Consider the following 22572-nt stretch of genomic DNA (forward strand, 5'->3'; position numbering starts at 1 on the left):
TTACATTCAGTCTGCTCAATTTCCTTGTATGAATTTGTTTAGATCCTATTAAAAATCCTGGTTAAATTATTTTATGTCACATTCTGGTATCAGACAACTAACGTTTATTCTATTCTATCTATATTTTCACAGGTATACAATCACCAGTGGGATGAAGTAAATCAAAAATAGGCATTACGGTCATTATAAATTGAATCCCCAGTTTTAAACACATGATAAAACATGTTTACCTTAAAGATGTGTGGTATGGCGTTGTTGAAATGTTTCCACTGCTCCGCATTGAAGTTCTGCAGCTGGGCAGCATACTCATTTTTACTCTCATCAGCCATGTGAGTCCGCAAGTAATACTGGGCTTTGGCCTGAACAATTATGAGAAATTTCAATTAATAAATGTGGGTATACAGTAATCCCTCGAATATCGCGGTTAATGTGGACCAGACCCCGAGTAGGTTCGCACTGAAGAAAAAAAAATACATATATTTTTTTCTTCAGTGCGAAGTACAAGTAGGAAGAGTGGCTTCTGGTTACAAATTTCAGGGTGGATTTTCACATTTTTAAGAACTTTAAAAATTATAATAATAATAATATTATTTTTCTCTTTAGTGCTGAGTCCTAGTTCTGCTTGCGAGTTTCAGATTGGATTTTCACATTTTAATTTTCTTGTTAAATAAATAAATAAAAAATAGTGAGGGATTACTGTAATATTAACATAAAAACACATGGTAATATTGTCGGAGGCATTACGCAAATTGCTATTCGAAAGCAGACAACCACATTGACATTTAACTCTGATAGTGTATCAAATGTTACCTTCTCAACTTCAGATTTTGTAGCATTAATGTCATTGTCTAACCTCTCATAGGTTAATTGGGATTTCTCTGCTTCCTTACATTCCCTTTCAAACTTCTTTTTACTCTGTTAATTCAGGAGAAAAAAGACATTTGTCAACATCATAGGGCTGTAAAATTTAAGTGCAGCGTGGAAGTAAAATGTCTTCATTTTCGTTTCCTTTGATAAAATGATGGCTGTTTAAAAATGTGTGACTCAAAATTAAAAGAGCTAAAGAAAAGAAAGACAGCTGAATTAGACAGAGATAGTTCACTTCCTGACAGGCCATCTGGGACACATAAAGCAAACAATAAATAGCTTAGAGCTTTCTATCAGGTCACTTGATGGCCACTATCCAAATCAGAGTCCACACTCAACGACATACTATCAATGATGTCAGGGCCAAGTTACTGAATTATCTAATAATTGACAATTTAGCATTTCACGTCCATTGTGTTCATCACCTTGTATAATGATTGTCTATATTATTTTATAATGTACCAACTGGCTAAACCAAACCTAAAAACTGAGCGAATGGCATCTCACTAAGGGTTTTTGGAAGCCAAATGAAGGTTCACAACAGCCAAATATGACACTTGTGCCTTGCTTAAGGAGGGGCTGGTGTACGTTTGAGATTATGTGTGGTTGTGTTTAATTCCTCATGACTGAGTGTTGTGGTTAAGCAGTCTTTTAAAAACATAACAGTATTTTTCTTTTTTTTTAATTGAGGAAAAATGGGGGGTGGCGGGGGATAGTCCAATTTAGATTTAAACATAAAAAGACCAAAAAAAGACCCCCTAAAAATCTCAATTGTACGTATAAAATGGTTGAAAACATTAGTGGAAATTGATACACACATTCTAGAGTTACCCTTTAAGTATCCCTAATGCATGAAAAATAGTATCCATTTACTCCCCCCTTACTCACATTGTCCATCTGTTTCCAACACTGATCCAAATACTGCTGGGCTTTCCTGCCCTCCTGCAGATGCTGCACTCACACAAACATACACCAGACACATACAGAAACAAAAGAAACAAAACAAGAAAAATTTACACAGAAAGGCTAGAAATTAACACACAAGAAACATTGATAGCCACAAAAGAGGATACCAGCATAAAAGAAATCCAATCCAATCAAGCCAATGACTGACTCACTGGGCCATTAAAAATGTATGCCAGTGAAGGATGCGATATGATGGAGGGTAAAAAAAACAACCAAAAATGAGCATCTCTGATATTAATAAGGCCAACAGTGAATGTTGATTACCAGTATTTGTTCTAATCACATTAATTAACATCAGCTAATTATACGAACAAGAATGTTGCATGTTGGACATAGTATATTTGCTTAGTGTTATTACACTATGCGGTGCATAGTCAAGCTGACACTTAAAAAAAAAAACATGTCTGTGTCTTATTTTGATTCCATCACTACGTTTGGAAAGTGGCTTAAGTATTCCACTGAGAGAAGGGAAGGTTTTTCCCAAGAATTAGGAGTTTACAGCAGCAGCAGATGATGGGAGGAGAGCAAGGCAGATGTTTAACGTCATGCTTAACATATGTATCCTCAAATTTGAGTCCAAACAGAAAACAAATGTGTGGCATCACAACGAAGTAGGAGAACAAGAAAAACATCACAACAGCAGGACAATAATTGACAGTTTTCTTGCCATTTGTGGACTAATCATATTGATTTTATTCTTGTCAACAGGATGTATGAACATTAAGGTGTACACTACTCACATGTTTACGCTCTGCTTTGAGGTCCAGGCTATACTTCATCAGTGTTCCATAAACCTTATGGCCCATCTCCTCGGCCACCACCTCTCTCTGACCGGCATAATCATTCAGCTCATTCAGTATCCCGTAAAATGACACACAGGATGTAAATCTGCAAAAGTGGCACTAATTTGCATGGGCTGAGAATACTTAATCTGGGATTGTTTGTTCAAGTCATTTGGAATCTTATAAGAACAGTTGTTCTTAAGAGGGATGTGTTTGTTTTCAGAGGTCCCACATTTGGGGCCTATAGAAAATCCTAAACAGAATTTGCACAAAATATTTATTAACACATATTTAAGCAGACTTACCTTGGCTCCTCATCTTTGGAGCGTTTTGGACAGTATTTCTTAACCAAATTCCTGAACAGACAAAAGAGAGGGGTAATGGGTTTTTTTGTCATCATAATCATATTGGGTAGTTTTCTTATTTTCAATTGTTGAACTGCCTTTAAAATGTCTATCACTTTAATATACACACACAAACACACATGTATATTTGTACCTGAGCTGCTTGGCATAATTTTGCTCAATTTCCAATCTTTCCTTGACAAACTTTGCATAACGCTCCAGGAAGTCAATCCCCCATTGAGTGTGCTTGTCCAGATTATCGAACTGGTCCTACAGATATGAACAATATCAAGATGAACAAATACTAATGTTAACAAACACATTTGTAAGCATTTTACCAGAAAAAACTAATTATTTTAAAGTGACCATGCTTCTTTTACTTTTGCAATTTGTAATATATTATAATTGGACATTCCCAGAAAACTAGTGTTTTTTTATGAAACATTTGATCCCGTTTTAAACACATAAAACATGTTTACCTTATAGATGTGTGGTATGGCGTTGTTGAAATGTTTCTACTGCACCGCATGCTCCGAATAAAACTATAAATGCATTAGGCACTTAATGCTTCAATATGATAGTACCATATTTTCACGACTATACGGCGCATCACATTTTAAGCCGCAGTGTCAGTAGTTAGAGAGATTATTTGTTGTTTCTATTTCATACTATACAATTTTGGAGTCTGCAAACCGGTCCTCGAGATCCAATGTGGGTACAGGTTTTTGTTCTAACCGATCCAAACCAAACAGTCTAACCAATGAGGTTTCTGCTGAAACAAGAAGCACCTGACTGAAATCCACTGATTGCACTTCTAAGATACCAGATTGGTGGAAAAGTTTCCTTTTATAGTTTGGAACGAAAACCTGCAGCCACCGCGGCCCTTTCTAGAATAGGTTGGAGATCCCGGGTTGCAACATCAATATAAAATCTTAAATAAAAGTGATTAATGCTGACAAAGTGGAATGAAAAAACTTGACAATAACCATGTTCCTCTGCAGGATATTGCACCAAAACTAGCCAGTGGGGTAGGTTGGTCATCAAAATAGATTTGATGCTGGATGGTTTAGCATGTTGGCAAGCACCGATTATGCCGTGTATGGTTGCATCAGCCTGCCTGACTGTATAAATAAGTAATGGACAATGAGCTCATCCCGTAATTTTGACACAAGCCAAACACAGGCTGGCACTAAGGGAAATTACAACATAATTGTAGTTTTGGGCTCTTAAGTATGGCAACGGAAGGTGGGCAGAAGGGAGTGGGGGGTGGTAATAATTCTTTTCTTTCACCTGGGCAACAACAGAGGCATTTTTCTGCTATGCTCAGTTTTATTTTTGTTTTAACCGTTTTCTCCCACTCACATTTGTATCGCCTTATGCAACTGGTCAAATTGGACTTGTGACTGTGATACAATCAAGTACTTAAATTATTTTATTTGTATTTATATACTTTTTTATATATGGTTAGGTATATACATAAATATTAGCTTCACATTACTTGGTCAGCAAAATTAAAATGCAAATACTAATATAATCTCAAATAAATTATGCTCTTTACAACTACACAAAACCACAGCTGTTATTTCACACGCCTATAATTCAGAACATGAATTTCACCTAGAATTTGGTAAATTGATACAGTATCCCATGTGAATGTTCCATTCAGAGCCACGGCCTACTTTACAACCAATCAAACAGCTACTGGATGTTGCCATAAACCCCACAGATTAGAGTACCAGACATCCTGTATGCATTCCATGGGACGAGGCAACGTTAACTGGCACAAAACATGCAAGTGGGACAAAAGACTAATTACCCACTGTCGAATTCCTGAGCAGACACACAGACAAAGCTTGTCTCCCACTTCCATTACATTCTTGGGAAAGTCCTTGTTTTATGGTCACTTTTAAAGGACCACAGAGGACTATGGTATCTCTGATTCCCAGTGAAATAATGATTCCCTACATTTCAATTGTATATAACTTTTAGGTTGAATAGGACACATTGGTATAAAACAGTACTGGACAATAGGCAGGTGATCACGAAAGAAAACTCTAGCGGTCTCTGGTTGCAATAATAGCATGAGATACACATTAGGCAGGCATCAGTATTTAGTGATCGACGCAAGGCCTTCGATCAGCCTTAATAACTATTGGGATGTGCTATCATGGTAAACACTATGAACACATCCATCAAGGCTACTCGCGTCTGGCCAGTCAGAGCATGTTTAACTATGGTAAGATGGCGACGCCCTGAGTGACCATCGGCAGGCAAAAGTGAGTTTTTCATGTTTTATGCAAGACATGTTTTTTTTCTTGAATTTCATCCATAGACCTCAAAATAAATTTTGCTTAGCATTTTATCTGTTTATCTTTTCTCTATTATGAAATAAACAACCGTATCGGCCAAATTGTGTAGCGTTATGGCAATTAGTCTTTGTGACGTTGTAGTTTTGTGCATGTCAAGTCTAATCTATTCGCATATAAGCTGTACATTGGGTTCAGTCAACATTTTTTCCCGATAAATGCGGCTTATATGCAAGAAAATATGGTAATATACGTCCAATTATGAATTAAAAATAATTTTCAGCACAGAGAGCTTATGCTAAGGAGTCATTATTGCTTCCTTCTCCTTTAATAGCGTACCAATGCTAGTCGGTGGGTTAGGACCGGCCCAATTGCCTTGCAATATCAGTCGACTGCACGCCGCTTTCTTATTTTCTTTGGCGAATAACGGGGCCCACTTATTCATTTCATTTGCACCAATATTTTTAAATAAAGATGACAAACAGTGGTCAAAAGAGAGTTGTTGTTGTGATAGGATGATCCAAATGGAAGTAAAGCAGGCTGCAATGTTACCGGAACAATTTTTAAATTAAATAACGGGAAATGCATTTACATTTTGGGGGATATCATAACTTGGATCTTGTTTTCGTATGTTAAGACGCTCCTTTGCTAATTGTGCATACTACTCAGTTATGTTAAATTAGGAATAAATGTTCTTCTACATCGATCCACATCTCTTAAGATGATAAATTCAATTTGGATGTGAAATGCAGAAATGGCCATAAAATACAGGGAAACCTTTAGCCTGTGTTCTCCCTGTCAGTACCAGCCATAGTGACACCTCTGAATTAGAGTGAAGTTACAACATATTTTCATAACAACTTGGGTGGGTTGAGCGCTAATATAAAAATTAAATGCACATTGAATATCCACAAAGATGTTCAGATGGTAGATGAACCCCCAAGTATAAATCCAGTTAAAGTTGACTAACTGAACAAGAGAGTACGCATAGATGGTCATCCTGTCTCATACTAAATTGTCATGTTTCACAGCAGCCTTATTTGTCTCGTGTTATCATGGTTCACATCAACAACTCAACAAACTGGTTTCTTTCCAGAAAAACAAGTGGAAAGTGCTATTACAAGGTACATCACAATTATTTATCAAACTTCCTGAGTGCAACTCTCAAATGATTAGTTTTGCAAGCAAGACAACATTTTATCACGTCGACATCCGGGGGGGGGGAAAATACACACAGCATTGAGACACCTGGAGTACCATGGGAATCACGTGATGCTTTTCATTGACTATAGCTCAGCCTTCAACACTATAATAGGGGACATTCCGCCTGACAAACTTTCCCGCCTTGGTCTATCCTCTCTTATCTATCTGTTGCTGGATGAAGAATTTCTTAACCAACCGACCACAAACTGTTAGACTGTTAGAGTTCTCTTCTGTACTCCGTGTACACATACGACCGTACACCAACCCACCAATCTAACTCCATCATCAAAATTGCCAATGACACTACTGTGGTTGGACTCATCTCAGGAGGGGATGAGTCGGCTTTCAGAGATGAGGTCAACAAACTGTCTTCGTGGTGCTCGGTGAATAATCTCACACTGAATACCACGAAAACTAAAGAAATAATCTTGGACTTTCGCAAACACAGAACAGATCTGGCCCCACTCCTCATAAATGGAGTATGGGTAGACAGCGTCCAATTCTTTAAATTCCTGGGGGTCCACGTCATGGACAAGCTCTCCTGGTCTACAAATCCCACGGAAGTAGTAAAGAAGGCCCAGAAAAGACTCAATTTCCTCAGGGTATTCAGGAGGAACAACTTGGACACTAAGCTTCTGGTAACCTTCTATAGAGCCACTGTGGAGAGCATCCTGGCATACTGCATTACAGTGTGGTACACTGGAAGCAAGGCAGCACACAAAAGTTGTTATCAAAATTTGTTATGCCAAACTGAATCAGCCCAAAAAAAAAAACCCTAAAGAAAATACACAGTTAAACAAGACAGCAAAAAGGCGTGAAAATGAAGGTGACATAACCAAAAGCGAAAGTTGTCCAACTGCTACGTAAAAGAACTACGACAGGCCATTTGCTAAACCAGTCCAGAAGTGCTAAATAAAGAGAATGACTAAACATTCACATTGTCAATCCCTCTGCAAACTAAATAAAAATGCTCATAATCACAATAACAAAACTGCTAAACTCTGATAAATGTATTTATAAAGTTATGCTAGATGGTTCTAAAGATGTCAACTAATAAATAGGAAGGTGTGTTGCTTAATTGAGCAGGTTTCCCAGAGATTTTTCCCACTGAATGACAATGTCCCAAATTCATGTCAAGTAGATGGTACATTGACTCCTCCTCGTGTATGACAGATAATAAATTCCTCAATGCTGTATGTTTTTAAACCATATAAAACTAAAAACAAGCCTTGTGTTTATTTTTAGTAGTTGTCCTCAACGGTAACCACAATCTGTGTCCCACAAGCCACAGAACTGTGTCATCAGACCATACGTGCATTCCTATGTGAGAAACCACACACATTCAATCCATGCATGATTTTTGAAGAAAGCACTGGTATAACTTCGCATAAACATCAGTTTTTGATGTGCTAATCATGATGCATTAATGCATTTGCAAAATAGGGCAAATAATTGATGCGATAGACAGCAAATTGGTTGGGGTGTTGGCAGCTTGTATGACAAGGGGATGCCATATGACAAATCACATTATCACATTGAGTGTTTATGTATTTTCACACCTCAAAATAAGGACAATGATGCAAAACAACATGGTACACTCTAGACGAGGAGTGTCAAACTCCTTTTATTTAGAAAACCAGATTCACCTTAACTTGACCTCGGGAAGACCAGACCAGGACTGTAATTTTTGTAATATTAGTCACGGTTCACTCTAGGCTATAGCCACCAAGGCACAAAGCATGCATTAATCCATAATTCATACGGGACTAGTGATCACAATTATTCTTCCTTCCTTAGCCCCACCCACTACAAAGTCTCCAGAGGATGATTTTTGCAGTCTACTAGCATGCTTTCCATAGGCATTCTAATCTCTCGTTGCCGTGTTACTGTTCATTCAGTATAAATATATGTACTAGCTAGCGTAGGTGACGTGACAAAACAATCAAAATTGCTAACATCTAATAAATACCTTTATTACATAATACATTTTCCATTCGCACCATGACTTTATACTGGGTGTTCACAACCCTTTTGGCATCTTTCGCAGTTTTGCGGATGTTCTTCTCCTCCTTTTTTATGTACCGCACCGTGGATTCATTCAGGCCGCAATGTCCAGCTACGCTAGCGTAGCTACTTCCTGCTCTCAACTTGTCCAATAAACTCACTTTTTCGGTAATGGTCAACATCTTTCGCTTTTTCTTCGGCCCACTAGAAGCAGCAAGGGATGGAGAGCGTTTGGGAGGCATCACGAAGGGCTTCACAAAACTTTTTCGCTTAACTTGGCGAGAAGCGTACTGTACAGCACGAGATAAGCGTGGACCTAGAATGGGCATCGGGAGAAGCTTGGGCTTCCGTGGTGAATGGGCCAATGGGGAGTTAAGTACATTCAGTGAGCAATCAGCTTGCGCGCTTATGCCCGTGATGCGGCCGTGGTGCGGGCGTGATGCGGCCGTGATCCCCCATGATGCTTTGCGCACACATGCATTTTTTGTGTTTTAAAATTTATAAAATGATGAAATTACTAATTCTAATTGAATATTTTGTTTCCACACCTTGTAAGACGATGTAATTTAGAATTTTAATTTATATCTTAAAAAAAAAAAAATTCTTGAAAAAAATCCGCGGAGCTCTGCTTTCGCAATAGCTGAAGCGCGAAGTAGCGAGGGATCACTGTAATAACAGGGTTGATCCTACTTCGTGGTTTTTCTATTATCGCGGCCATGTCTGGTCTACGTTATCCGCAAAATTTGAGGGATTACTGAATATGATTATGTTTCCGAAGGTGATCTCCATTGTAGGGGAACTGTTAAATGATACAATTTCCAGCAGCTTCAAAAATACGGATGTTAATGGGAAGACCATGCTAGGGCAGTGACTTGAAGATACAATGTGAAATTTATGGACAAGTTTCCAGGGTAACACTGAGACCTCTATGTTGGCAGCCAGCTAGCAAACGAGTAGTACAGACTTAAAGACAATATGGAACAGTTATATTGGGCCTTGAGATGCCACTTGCCAAATAGGGACCCTGGGAAAAATCTTGTGATGTGAGAATTAGCATTGTTTCTCATATGCAAAAAGAAGAAAAAAAACAAGAGAAGGGAAACTGGGGTAGGAAGAGACTGTCCTAGTTAAACTTGTCTCATGAATAAATATTCTCCTCGTGTTATTGTAGTTTGTATATAGCAGCAAATTCCTTCAAAAAGTCCTGTTGTCGTCACAGGAATGTACAACCAGGCACTCACTATATCACATCACAAGACACTAACTACCAGCCGCAAAGGTCACATGAAGTAAGGTTTTGTTGTGCCTGTACATACCATATTTAACAACATATAACCCGCATTTGTCAGACAAAAAATGATGACAGAACTTTGGGTAAGCTTATTTGCACATAAAAAGACGACATGCACGAAACTGCATGATAACAACGACAAAACGCCATGACGTCATAGCGCAATGTAATGTGGTCGATACGGTCATTTATTTCAAAATTGAGAAAAGATAAACAGATAAAACGCCAAACAAAATGTATGTTGACACCTATGAATTAAAACTAAGAAAAAACGTGTCTTGCATAAAATGTGAAAAAACTCACTTGTGCATGTCAATGCTCACTAATCTTACCTAGGGTGTCGCTGTCTTACCTAGTTACACAGCACATCCCCATTGTTAACGCTGATCGTAGGTCTTGCGGTCGATAGTTAAAATATCAGCCTTGATACCCGTGTAATGGTTATCCCATGCTATTATTGTACCCAGAGACAAGGCGAACGCTTTACCGCTGCGGACAGTTCCTGGTTGTGCTTATGTAACTTCCTTTTTGAAAGGAAATTATTGTACATTTGTGATTAGGAAATACAGTGTTCCCTCGCTTATCGCGGTTAATGGGGACCGGGATCACCCGCGATAAGTGCATTTCCGTGAAGTAGGGATTCCCCTTTCAAAATGCTTAATTTTAATTTAATTCCACAATTATTTTTTTTACCCCCCTGTATACAGTACACCATATAGAATACGGGTAGAGAGAGTGAAATTCATGTTATAACAAAAAAACTGTAAAATATGTTGTTTCAATGTAATATTTGTATTTTTTTTTTCAAAAAAAAATCTGCGAAGCTCTGCTTCCGCGTTAACTGAAGCGCGAAGTAGCGGGGGAACACTGTCAAACAAAATTCCGCTTTGATTTTTTCTTTTTATTTCTTGTTCGAAAGTTAAAATTATTTCATTAATAAAATCGAGATAATTTGACATTAGATGCAATTTGGCCACCACGACATCTTAAACTTCTGGTAAGAACATAATAATAATTTTATATTTTGCGTTTACAAAGACAGACTAACTTTTTTTCTATATTGATCCTAATAGTCTGCTTTTTATTCTAAAAGTTCCTCAGAAATACTACATGATTTTTGTTACGATTTTCCCTTCAAAGTAACACATTTGTACTCCCTTTTAAAACCATGAATATGGAGGTGAAAATTGTGAATCGGGGGTGGCTTATGTGAGAAATTGTAAAATTCAACTATTTTTAAGGCAATTTTAAGAAGCGGCTTATGCACGCGGGCGGCTTATACGTGCATACAGTACTTCCTTCTTATAAACACAAAAAAAAACTGAGGCAGAAAGCCAGTAAAGCCATCGAGACAATTATTCTTTCGCTCAATCATTGCATCCCACTTAGCCTCACGAGGGTCATGGGAGTGTGGACAGTAGGAAGGGAATAGCCTGAATTGCCAGCCAATCACAGAGCAACACTGAACCACTCTACCCAACACTTTTTAACATGTGAGTGAAAACCGGTGTATCCATAGAAAACCCACGGAGGTGGGATAGAAGGCAGGGAACAGCCTGAATTGCCAGCCAATCACAGAACACAGGGGGACAAGCACCAATTCACGCACATTCATACCTAAGGAAAAATTGGAGTGTTCAATCAGCCTACCAAACACTTTTTGAGATGTGAGTGAAAACCAGTGTATCCAGAGAAAACCCACGCAGGATCATGCAAACTCCACAGGAAGGCCGGAGCCCGGTATTCAAACCAGGATCTCAGAACTAAGAGGCAGATGTGCGAACCACACCGTTACTGGTCTGCCCATCAAGCCAGTTCGTACCATAAATTCCACCTAAATTAAGCCCCTAATTTCAAAGAAGAAAAATACATTGACCCTAAAACACACAAATTGAATGTTTATGGGTAGAGATGTTCAAACAGATTTGATTTTTATTGTATAAACATCTCTATTAACTATTCATTAACATCCTTAACATCCAGCGTTACTGCCCATCAGGGCAGTCATTGTCAGAAATCTTACAGCTGTGCTCACGGCCAGTCTGAAACCACAAAATCATTTAACTTTAAAACCCGGGAAGATATAATTACAAAGAAGAAAACTCAAATTCACTAGATCTTGACTTCTTAGTTTACAAAAAATGGAAGTCTTCTTAAAATCGTACCTCAGTGTTTGACGTATTCAAGGCTAGATGTAATTGCTAACTACATAACAGCTTTATACCAGTCCATTCTACATTCAGTCAAATCACTCATGATGATTATGTAAATTCGTTTTCCATAGTGCTTATTCGCACAATGGTAGCGGGGGTGCTGGAGCCTATCCCAGCCAACTATAAGCAGTAGGATGAATTGTTAGCCAGCCAATCGCAGAATAAATGTTTTTCATTCATTTTTCCACCTATCGTCACCAGGGTCGCAGCAGGGGAAAAGCCTATCCAAACCAACTTTGGGTTTTATTCTGCTTTTAAATAAAAGAAACAAGTTTGATTAAGGTAGGCCCAGTGGAGGGGTGGTTAGTGTGTTAGCCTCACTGTTTTGAGATGGAGGATTCAATCCCAGTTCCCGACCTTCCAGTGTGGAGCTTGCATGGTCTCCTCGGCCTTGCGCAGGTTTTTGTCCGGGTACTCCAGTTTCCTCCCAAAGCCCAAAAACATGCAATTTAGGCTAGTTGAACACTATTAAACTGTCCCTACGTATGAGTCTGTCTGGCTCATTGTGCCCTGCGATTGATGGCTGGATGATTGAATGAAAGGTTGCATCAAAAGCATAATTTTGTTTAAGAATGTCCATTCATTCAATGTCCGTACCAATTATCCTTAATGGGGTGGCGGGGGTGCTGGAGACTATCCCAGCCATATATGGGCACCAGCTGGGAGACACCCTGAATTTGTGGCCAGCCAAACACGGAAACAAACAACCATTCACGCTCACTCATACTTCAGGGCAATTTAGAATGTGCAACCAACACGGCATCCAAGTCTTTGGGATGTAAGAAGAAACCAAAGTATCCTGATAAAACCCACGTAGAAACACATGCAGATGTCACACAGTAATGTCCGAACCTGGGAATGATCTCAGAATTTTGAGGCCATCGCACCACCCACTGTGCACTGTGCCGTAATTGTTATGTCTGTTTACTAATTCATTTGTTTTGCGTCTTTGTGTTCAAGGTTCAGGTGATTTGGTACATTGTCAGTGTGTTACTGTTGTTTATAGAAAATATATATTACATTTTAACTAAATAATTTTCTCAAATTGTGGGTTGTCCGTTTGTTTGTGCATCGTTACAGAAGTGCTTCGTTACAGCCCTCACATGCAGTGTGTACACAACAGTAGCCTTGCTGGAGAAAAAGCAAGTTGAGCAGGTATTTGAAGGGCTTACTCCACAACAGGCAACAGGATCATTAAAATATAATTATTATTATTTAATTGGAAGGCTAGAACTGATTAATTTCAAGGGAAACATGAAATATACTAATGTTTTTTTTTAATAAATATGAGAAAATCCTGGAAAAAAAATTGAACATGTAGTTCAAGCCCCCACTTCAGTTAATAAAAAGCAGAGTTTGAAGAGTATCTGGATACATTTCTATGCCTTTATTTTAATTTGAAAATGTGCTTCCTTGACTGGGATGATGGCATTACTTCAACTTACTTAAAACTGTATTAAATAGTCTACTAATTGTCAGTATTCACGTTTGAAAATGAATATACAATAATAGCAGTCAGATATGTATGGTTGGTTGCAAAATTCTAAACAGCAGGAGAAATTCACAATTTCTAATGTTCTATGTCCAATTGGATAAACCAGCTGATGCAATAACTGACTCTTAGTCAGTCGACTAACAAATGAGTGGTGCATGTCAACCTCCTCAACACAGCTGCAGGTCTGAATGAACCTCTGCATCCGGCCAAGTCATGACTACGAGAGGTCTGGAAGTGTTCCTGTCTCTAGTGAGTCAGATTTCACTTCCTGGAAATAAATCATTAAACACACCCAATAAAGAAACGGATTCATTGTACAATATAGTCACTGTGACTGGTATGAGAAATTTTAGACTCAGAATCTAATCTTATCTTACACCTTTGTTGCTTAACTCATTTAGGGCAGCAAAAACGTGTCTAGAGACAGTGTTCGAACTGAGAATAACTTCATTCATTTTCCGTACCACTTAACATTACAAAGGTTTTGGGGGTGCTGGAGCCGATCCCATCCAACTATGGGCACTGAATTGGTTGGCAGCCAATCGCAGGGCAGAAGGTGACAGACAACCATTCTCGTAAATAGTGAAATGTTCTGTTTTTAAACATGATTTTCTTTGTTCTCATATTTCCATCAAATTGAATCTTTACATTCTTCTCATTCTACATTCTTCAGAAACTTTCTTCCACATAGGTCAATTATTATATGCATACTAGATATTGTCTTATCCTTTGAGGTTAGTATTTTTCCTACTTTTGAGATTACACAAGATATAGGTTACAAATGTGCTCAAAACATCCAATTAAAGAATATCGCAGTAATGTTACTATAAACATTCAAGACCTTTAACCAAAAATAATCTATAACTATTCCATAGTTGCATTAAAAATGTGTTTTGTAATGTGGTGTATAGTGTCAAAGTCAGACATACATGGAGAGTGACCAATCTACCTGCTTGGGTCAATAAAGAAACATAACAAGTCTGTGGATCTTCAAAATGTTGTTAAATTTGGATGAATATGTGAAAAGTGTAACAGCGAAAATATTCAGGGAATTGCTTCTGGAAAGAAAAATGAATCTTTTAAAATGCTAATTCTTGATTTATAATCTATGATTATGAACTAGATCGTATCCGATCCAGTAGGCATGTGTTTTCAGTACCATGTTGCTTTTTGACTACTGTAAATCAAAACCACTCAGCAAATACTTGAACTGAATAGGACAACTTCTCTCTAGAAACTAATTATATTAGTAGTAACAGAGCATCATGTAATAACAGATCGGAAGTGAAAAAAGAATCTGCACCGTGACATCCTTGACTAATACATAAAATTCTGCTGAAGTTTAGTTTTCCGTCTAGCCAACAGACAACCCATGTAAAACAAAGATGAACATTTTGGGTCGATTCCCAGGTTGTTTTTTGTCTTTCATGATTTCCGTTCTTTTGCTAGACTACTCTGGATTGGGGCTTATAATTACCCATGCGGCCGGCCTCCTGAAATATTTAAGAATTGAGGGTGTCAAATGTTTTCCATTCCTTGCCTCCCATATGAAATTTGAGGATTAAAACATGTTCCATTGCTTCAGCGCATGTCAGTGATTCCAACAGACTGTTTTTAACAAAACAGCTGACAAAAATCATAAGTATAGCCAGCTATTAAAAGTGAGTGTCTCAGCTACTTCACCACCATATATCCACGTATACATGTCTTTAAGCATGGTCAGTCAACAGAGAAGATCAACTGGCAGTTTTTCATCCCTAAACCATTCGGCTAGTCGTCTGATCACTGGGTTAACCTCAGATAGACCAAAGCGCACTATTGCAGCATTCAGGCACTAGAGCAAATTTGGATAGCACATTGAAGAAAACAGGGCAAAACAATCCGCCAAAAATTAGATTTAACTTTAGTCATCCCATTGAAACAAAAACTAAATCCGGTATTATAAATTGTTATAGTTTCGGTCAAGAATTGTTATTTCAGTTCTCCAATAGGGGTGGCCCGGTGGGTGAGTGGTAAGTGTGTCGGCCTCACAGTGAGGACCTGGGTTCAAATCCAGGTCGGTCCACGTATGTGGAGTTTGGATGTTCTCCCCTGGCCTGCATGGCTACTCTGGTCTCCTCCCACATTCCAAAGACATGCATGGTAGGCTGATCGTATATTCTAAATTACCGCTAGCTACGAGTGTGAGCGTGATTGTTGTTTGTCTCCTTGTGTCCTGCGATTGGCTGGCCACCAATTCTGGGTGTGAAATCAGCTGGGATAGGCTCCAGCACTCCCCACGACCCTAGTGAGGATAAAGTGGTTCAGAAAATCAGTTGAGTTCTCTAATAAATAAATCAAATTTGAAAATAAAATTATATATATATATATATATATATATATATATATATATATATATATATATATATATATATATATATATATATATATATATATATATATATATATATATATATATATATATATATATATATATATATATATATATATATATATATATATATATATATATATATATATATATATATATGTATATATGTGTGTATGTGTGTGTATGTATGTATGTATGTATGTGTGTGTGTCACTAAATAAGCAGCAGTTAGAAGTGAACTGCTTCGCATTGTAGTTAACAAATGATTATCAGTGAGCTGACCTCATACAGGCAATCACGCTTAATGTTGACAGACAACACATTAATCTCATCAAAGGATTATGACTGTCAGTCAGTCTGTGTCTCCACTCGAAAGCCACTGTATCATGTGTTTACTCTGACATTTAGTCTAGATTTCAGCATAAGTTCATTGGTTCTGATTTTATGTGCTGAACATTATTGGGAAAAAACTACTATTGAGAATTTTGGGGGATTTGTGATTTTAAAAATATACGATTTTTTTAGCAGAAACCAAATATTTCTGTTTGGGAAAACTGGTTGGCTTTCAATTACCATATTTTATTTACTATTTAATACCATCTAATCCAGGCTAATGTGGTTCCTCCGTAAATTCATATATAAAAAACACAAAATAGAAGCTGTGCAAAATTTTTGATCCAATTAATTTCGTAAGTATAGGTACCACCGTATATAGAAGTATGATGGCTTAACGACTTATTCTCATTTATACCAAACAGGCAGCACCAACAACAACAACAAAATCACTTTAAAAAAAAGCATTAAAAACAATTCTCATTCAAATCTTAAGCAACACCATGACAACGGTGACCTCATAGTAACTTTCAAAGAGGCATTTACTCGAAAATCCAGCATCATGACAAGCAAAACGGCACTCAGATCACTTATCCATAATCTCACGCTGCAGATGTTATATAGTAACAGTGGGACTAAGTAATTCATGCCAAAACATCTGCACTTTTGTTTACTACCTTTTTTCAATCATAAGCCAAGTGTTATCCTCTCTACAGGAGCGGATTTACGTAACATGGTGGTTGAGCAAACTAGCAATTAAGTGATTCTTATTCAATAATTCTTATTCATTCAGTCTTTTCTTTACTGCGTATTCTCACAAGGGTCATGGGTAATGCTGGAGCCTATACCATCTGATTTGGGGAACCAGGCAGGGAAGACCCAAAATTATAGGCCACCCGATCAAAATCAATGAGAATGTAAATTACTCCCAAATCTTACACAAGAAGGTACACAAGGGCAACTCATTTCAACTTAGTCCATTATTTGGCTCAATAATTAATGGATGAGGTGGCCTGGTCACAGTATGCGAGTGATTAGCGCCTCAGCCCCACAGCTCTGGGGTCCTAGGTTCAAATCCAGGTCGCGTCCACCTGTGTGGAATTTGCATGTTCTCCCCGGACCTGTGTGAGTTTCCTCCCACATTCCATAAACGTGCATGGCAGGCTGATTGGACACTCTAAATTGCCCCTAGGTATGGGTGTGAGTGTGCATGGTTGTCCGTCTCCTTGTGCCCTGCGATCGGCTGGCCACCAATTCAGTGTCCCCCTCCTCTGGCCCAGAGATAATTGGGATTTCTCCAGCACCCCTGCATCCCAAATGAGGATAAAGCAGTTCAGAAAATGAGATGAGATGAAGTGTGTATGTTTGATTCCCTAATTTGACAAATCAAACCATTGTCCACTTCCAAAATATTTCTTAGGACACATGCACAATAGACAAGCTTTGCAAGTGGGTAAAAGCTCATGTGTGATGTTTGCACCTCTGCAGAGCTTTTTTCAAATATTAATCCACATAAGGATACAAATGGCAATAAATTGTTGCAGAAAGGTTAGTCTGTTTCCTGATTACTGTCAATGTGTCCTGGAGCAAAACACGAATCCCATCCCCCCTCCCCAAGAAGTACTGTTTGTGTGTTCACACAACTCAACTCTCCTTGGATTCCAGCATGTGTGTGTCCTAGTACTCTACTACGTGCAACAAAAAAAAATAGATTTCAGTGTAAATGTAACCTTTTACAGGGCAAGTGACTGTGACATGTTAAAGTGTTTACTATTTTTGGTAATTCAAAAGGCAAAAACAAAACAATACTTCACTGCATGACGACCTGGCACCCACAAATGTGTACATCATAGTATGGGTTACGTGGGCCAAAATAACACTCATTCATTTTGTTACCGCTTATCCTGATATGGGTCGCATGGGGTGCTGGAGCCTAACCCAGCTAACTACAGGCACCAGATATATAGAGCACATCCTGAATCGGTGGCCAGCCGATAATAACCATATATAAATCCCTCGAATATTGTGGTTAATGTATACCAAACAGGGTATAGTTGAAAAATCGCAAAGTAGGGTGACCCCTATAGTGACTACTTTTTTCCCCTTAAGTGCCGAGTCCTTGGCAAAAGCGGCCTCCCTCACGAGTTTCAGTGTGATTTTTCAATTTTATGATTTTTTTCTTAATTAATAGCAGAAAAAAAGTGAATAAGTGAATTCGCGATAAAAGATGTTGCAATAATTGATGGAAGACTGGGATAGCACAATTACAATGTCAACATTTTGTATACAACTGTAGCCGGCATGACCCAAGATAGATGTCCATATTATTGTTAATTATTTGGTAAGTTTTAAATAATATTCGATTTTGCAGTCTTTACACAATTCCAAATGTTTACTCATTGGCCGGCACTGACGGCACCAGAAGTGCAATCCATTTTGATTGGGAGAGCCTGACAGCAAATGGTCTCTCAAAATGATTGATCAATAACAGTCTAAAGATGAACGTCAAATCCATATTAAGTGGGATTACTGACATTAAATAATCATGTTTCTGTGTAATTGAACGAGCGGCCCAGTGGTTGAGTGGTTTAGCGCGTCGGGCTGGGTTCAAATCCAGGTAAGCCCAACTGTGCGGAGGTTGCATGTTCTCCCCAGGCCTGTGTGGGTTTTCTCTGGGAACTCTGGTTTCCTTCCACATTCCAAAAACATGCATGGGAGGCTTATTTGACACTCTAAATTGCCCCTAGGTAGGGATGTGAGTGTGCATGGCTGTCCATCCCCTTGAGCCCTGCGATTGGCTGGCCACTGATTCAGGGTGTGTCCCCACCTCTGACCCAAAGTCAGCTGGGATAGGCCCCAGCACCCTCTGCGACCATAATGAGGATAAAGAGGTTCAGAATATGAATGAATGAATGCGTGATTCACAGAGCAAAGTGTCCAAATTCACTCTATTTGGGAGAGGTGGCAGAGATCCCACCTTCAAACAAGTCAAAATGGATTAGACTTCCAATCCCATCAATGGCAGCCCAAGACTGCAATGAGTGCCCTATAAAGGGTTAAATTTCCCACCAGGCACAAGTAGGTGGAATTATCAAAATTATGGTAATAAAGTAAACTGGCTTTATGAGGACAGTGAGCTTTATCCTTGTGAAGGGCAGATTTTTAACAACACACCCACTTAAAACAGCACTACGAAATATAAGACACAATAAATGACATGCCCTTACAGCTAAGTAATGCCATCGAATGTAAAATAAAACAAACACAACGTTGCTATATTTTGCTGTAGTCACGTGACTACTCGAGTCAGAATCAACATGTTTGTTCCGCATGTAAACCTAATTAATGTCCAAAACCGGATCATCTGTAATAACTCGTCTTGTCAACTTGAAGCAGACAATTATTTAACTTTTATGTCGCCTATGGAGACCATTTGAGGGACAATAAGGACGATCGGAGCGTCTTCTTAAATCTTCTCCGCCCTGCAACAAGCAACCCATGCCAGCTTCCTTCGAAACTGGGTGTGACACCTAAGAAAGGGTCAAGATAGAACTTGCCGGTCTAAAGACTACATTTACTCAAGGAAATAGAAAAGTGTTGCAACAGGAGGAGGAAAAAGAGGAGCGAATCGCCAGGGCTGTCCCGCGACTGCAAACCTGTCTTTTGTTCCGCCGCTGTCACAACCGTGGAGGTGCGCCGAGGATTAGCTTTAGCATTAGCCACTCGTCTGGCTTTAGCCGCCTGATTTTAGTTTATATTCTTGTTTTGTTCTTAACACAACGCCCTAAAAGAAATATAAAAAACCGGGGAAATGTAACCCAGCACATTTTTTCTCTCCATTTCTACTAACTCAGTTGAACAATGAACTCGCAACATAAACAAGCGGAACACTTTGAAAGTGGTGTTAAAGTCTTAAGAAGATTTACCCAGAGCTCTGTTCCCCAACTCATCGCGGATTGCCCCTTTTGAGTTGGCCGGGATTGGACGCTGTTTTCCCCACTCCGGTTCTCCATAAACTGCTTACCCAAACCCGAGCAGGAGTACAAAGTGTCTGCACGCACGCGCAAACACGCACACTCCTGCTCTCCGCCCTCCAAAACCCTGGTGGTTTTCTACATCCCTGAACTAAAGTCTTCCCGCAATTATCGCGACTTTTTTCTTATCGCAAAATCAATTCTTCGCAATTTATTTTCTGCTTTTAATTCATACCTGTCAACTTGTACGTTTTATACGTATTTTATACGTTTTTTTACCATTTCAAATCATGTACATACGCCGTACACCGACTTCTGTACAGGGATTTTTTTTCAAAAAATCGCCAATATTTATGAAAACCTCTCAAGACCGTTTTGGCTAAAATCCAGATAGTCTCGTAGGCTGGTAGCCAACAACGCTATTGTCATCGATCGTTACTATTGTCATCGATCGTTACTATTGTCATCGATCGTTACTATTGTCATCGATCATTACTATTGTCATGGTATACCAGCAAAAAATATCCTCAATCGTATGTATTTTTTTAGCAGTGCGTAAGGCAATATCGATGAAGGGTGACATGCGCATGCGTAGATATATATAGAGTAAACATCGTGGAAGCAAGCATGGAGGAGCCACATAGTAAGAAACGAGTTACCACGGGTAAACAAGTGTCGTAAGGTGTTTGTACGTTTTTGGGGGTTTTGTGGGGGGAATCATGATCATTTATAAGGGCAGTTGTCGGCAGAGGTTGACAGGTATGTTAATTATTCCTTTTGTTTAGTTCATGAAAATGTGAAAATCCAGAAAATCTAGGACTCAGCACTGAAGAGAAGAATAAAAGATTTATTTTATTTTATCTTATTTTTTAAAGTTCATAAAAATATGAAAATCCTCACATGCGGCTCCCAGCGAAAATGAATATGGCTCTTTGCTTCTTATTATATTTTGTATAGACTGTGGCTCTTTGCCTCGTTTCATCTTTCTCTTATTTTTATTCTCTCATAAAACACCCTCAACCTCATCAGATCCAATTCAAAATAAATAATTAATTAAATTATATTTTAAAAATAACTTGGCAGATTGGATTTTTTTGCTGCTCTTGGCTCTTTGGCTCTCACAGTTTAAAATGTTTGCTCTTTGCGTTTAACTTCTTCACCACCCCGGCCTATTATTATTAATAATAATATTATATTATGATTTCTTCATTCGTTCGTTCGTCCATTGATTCATTCTTTCATCGTTTTATCCTCAGTAGGGTTGCAGGGGGTGCTGGATGCTAACTTCAGGCCAGAGGCAGGGGACACCCTGAATCTGTGGCCACCTGATCGCAAGGCATGGGGAGACGGACAACCATTCACGGTTGGAATATGGGAGGAAACCGGATTACCCGGAGAAAAACCACGCTGGCATGCAAAATCCACACAGGTGGACCTATCTAGATTTGAACCTTGTACCCCAGAGCTGTGAGGCCAACTTGCTAACCAGTCAAGCCGCCTAATAATATTATTATTATGTATTATTAGTAATATTATTTATTAGTTATTATTACTATTATTGTGAATTGGTATATTGATTCATTCATTCATTTCCGTACTGCTAATGCTCACAGTGGTTGCAGGGGGGGCTGGAGCCTATCCAGACCAGGACACCCCGAATTTGTGGCCAGCCAATTGCAGGGCACAAGGAGACAAAGGACAACAACTCCACTCAAATTTAGGAGCAATTTAGAGTGTGCCCTGCATATTTTTTGTACCCAAAACTGGAATTGAACCCTCGATCTCAAAACTGTTAGGCCAACGCATTCACCAGTCGGCCACCTATTATCAATAACGGTTAAACTGTCACAATCAAATTAGATTGGCTGTCTAGTGCAACCAAGACTATAAAGGGTCAATTGCACTGTTTATACAAATCAATTCAAATGATGAATATTTCATGTATTCATTTACTACACTGTGATGTATGGTGAATAATCTTGTGGAATAATCTTGTGAAAGCAAAAGGCATAAATCAGAGTAACGCGATTTCTCTAAAAGCAATGCTTTGTCCTATTGTGGCCAAAACGTTTAATCTTAATTTGCGTGTTTTAAGGTTTTTCCTTAATCTGGTTTAGTCATTAAATTAACTAATTTGCTGCTATTGATAGCAACAGAAAATAAATACAATGGAACTGTTTCAGCGACAATGATGGCGTTAGATGACCAAGACACTGGGACAAGGAGGCCCCCATATTTTGTTGACTCACGTTACTGTTTTATTCATTATTTATGGAAGCTACAATAATGAACTCATACTTTTACCCCTAGATGGCAGCTGTACATTTTCTCATTAACTGCAAACATCCAACTACTAATACGAGGAAGAACCTGTACACACACACACACACACACACACACACACACACACACACACACACACA

The 22572-nt window shown here is 38.6% G+C and overlaps 1 protein-coding gene across 4 annotated transcripts in view; it reads right to left on the reverse strand.

Annotated features, from left to right (window-relative positions):
* Window positions 1–20269, reverse strand: part of fnbp1l (formin binding protein 1-like) — a 38340-nt gene extending 18071 nt beyond the window's left edge. For all 4 annotated transcript variants that reach the window (XM_077716673.1, XM_077716672.1, XM_077716671.1 and 1 more), the window contains exons 1-7: window positions 20102–20269; window positions 3114–3229; window positions 2921–2971; window positions 2574–2721; window positions 1756–1818; window positions 811–915; window positions 231–359 (exon numbers count right to left, since the gene is read on the reverse strand). In XM_077716673.1, coding sequence (XP_077572799.1) covers window positions 231–359; window positions 811–915; window positions 1756–1818; window positions 2574–2721; window positions 2921–2971; window positions 3114–3229; window positions 20102–20188 — 699 coding nt within the window. In that variant the 5' untranslated portion in view covers window positions 20189–20269. The remainder of the gene's footprint in view (window positions 1–230; window positions 360–810; window positions 916–1755; window positions 1819–2573; window positions 2722–2920; window positions 2972–3113; window positions 3230–20101) is intronic.
* Between the last annotated feature and the right edge of the window lie 2303 nt (window positions 20270–22572).

This window comes from Stigmatopora nigra, chromosome 5 (genome assembly GCF_051989575.1).
Source record: "Stigmatopora nigra isolate UIUO_SnigA chromosome 5, RoL_Snig_1.1, whole genome shotgun sequence".
Classification (NCBI taxonomy): domain Eukaryota; kingdom Metazoa; phylum Chordata; class Actinopteri; order Syngnathiformes; family Syngnathidae; genus Stigmatopora; species Stigmatopora nigra.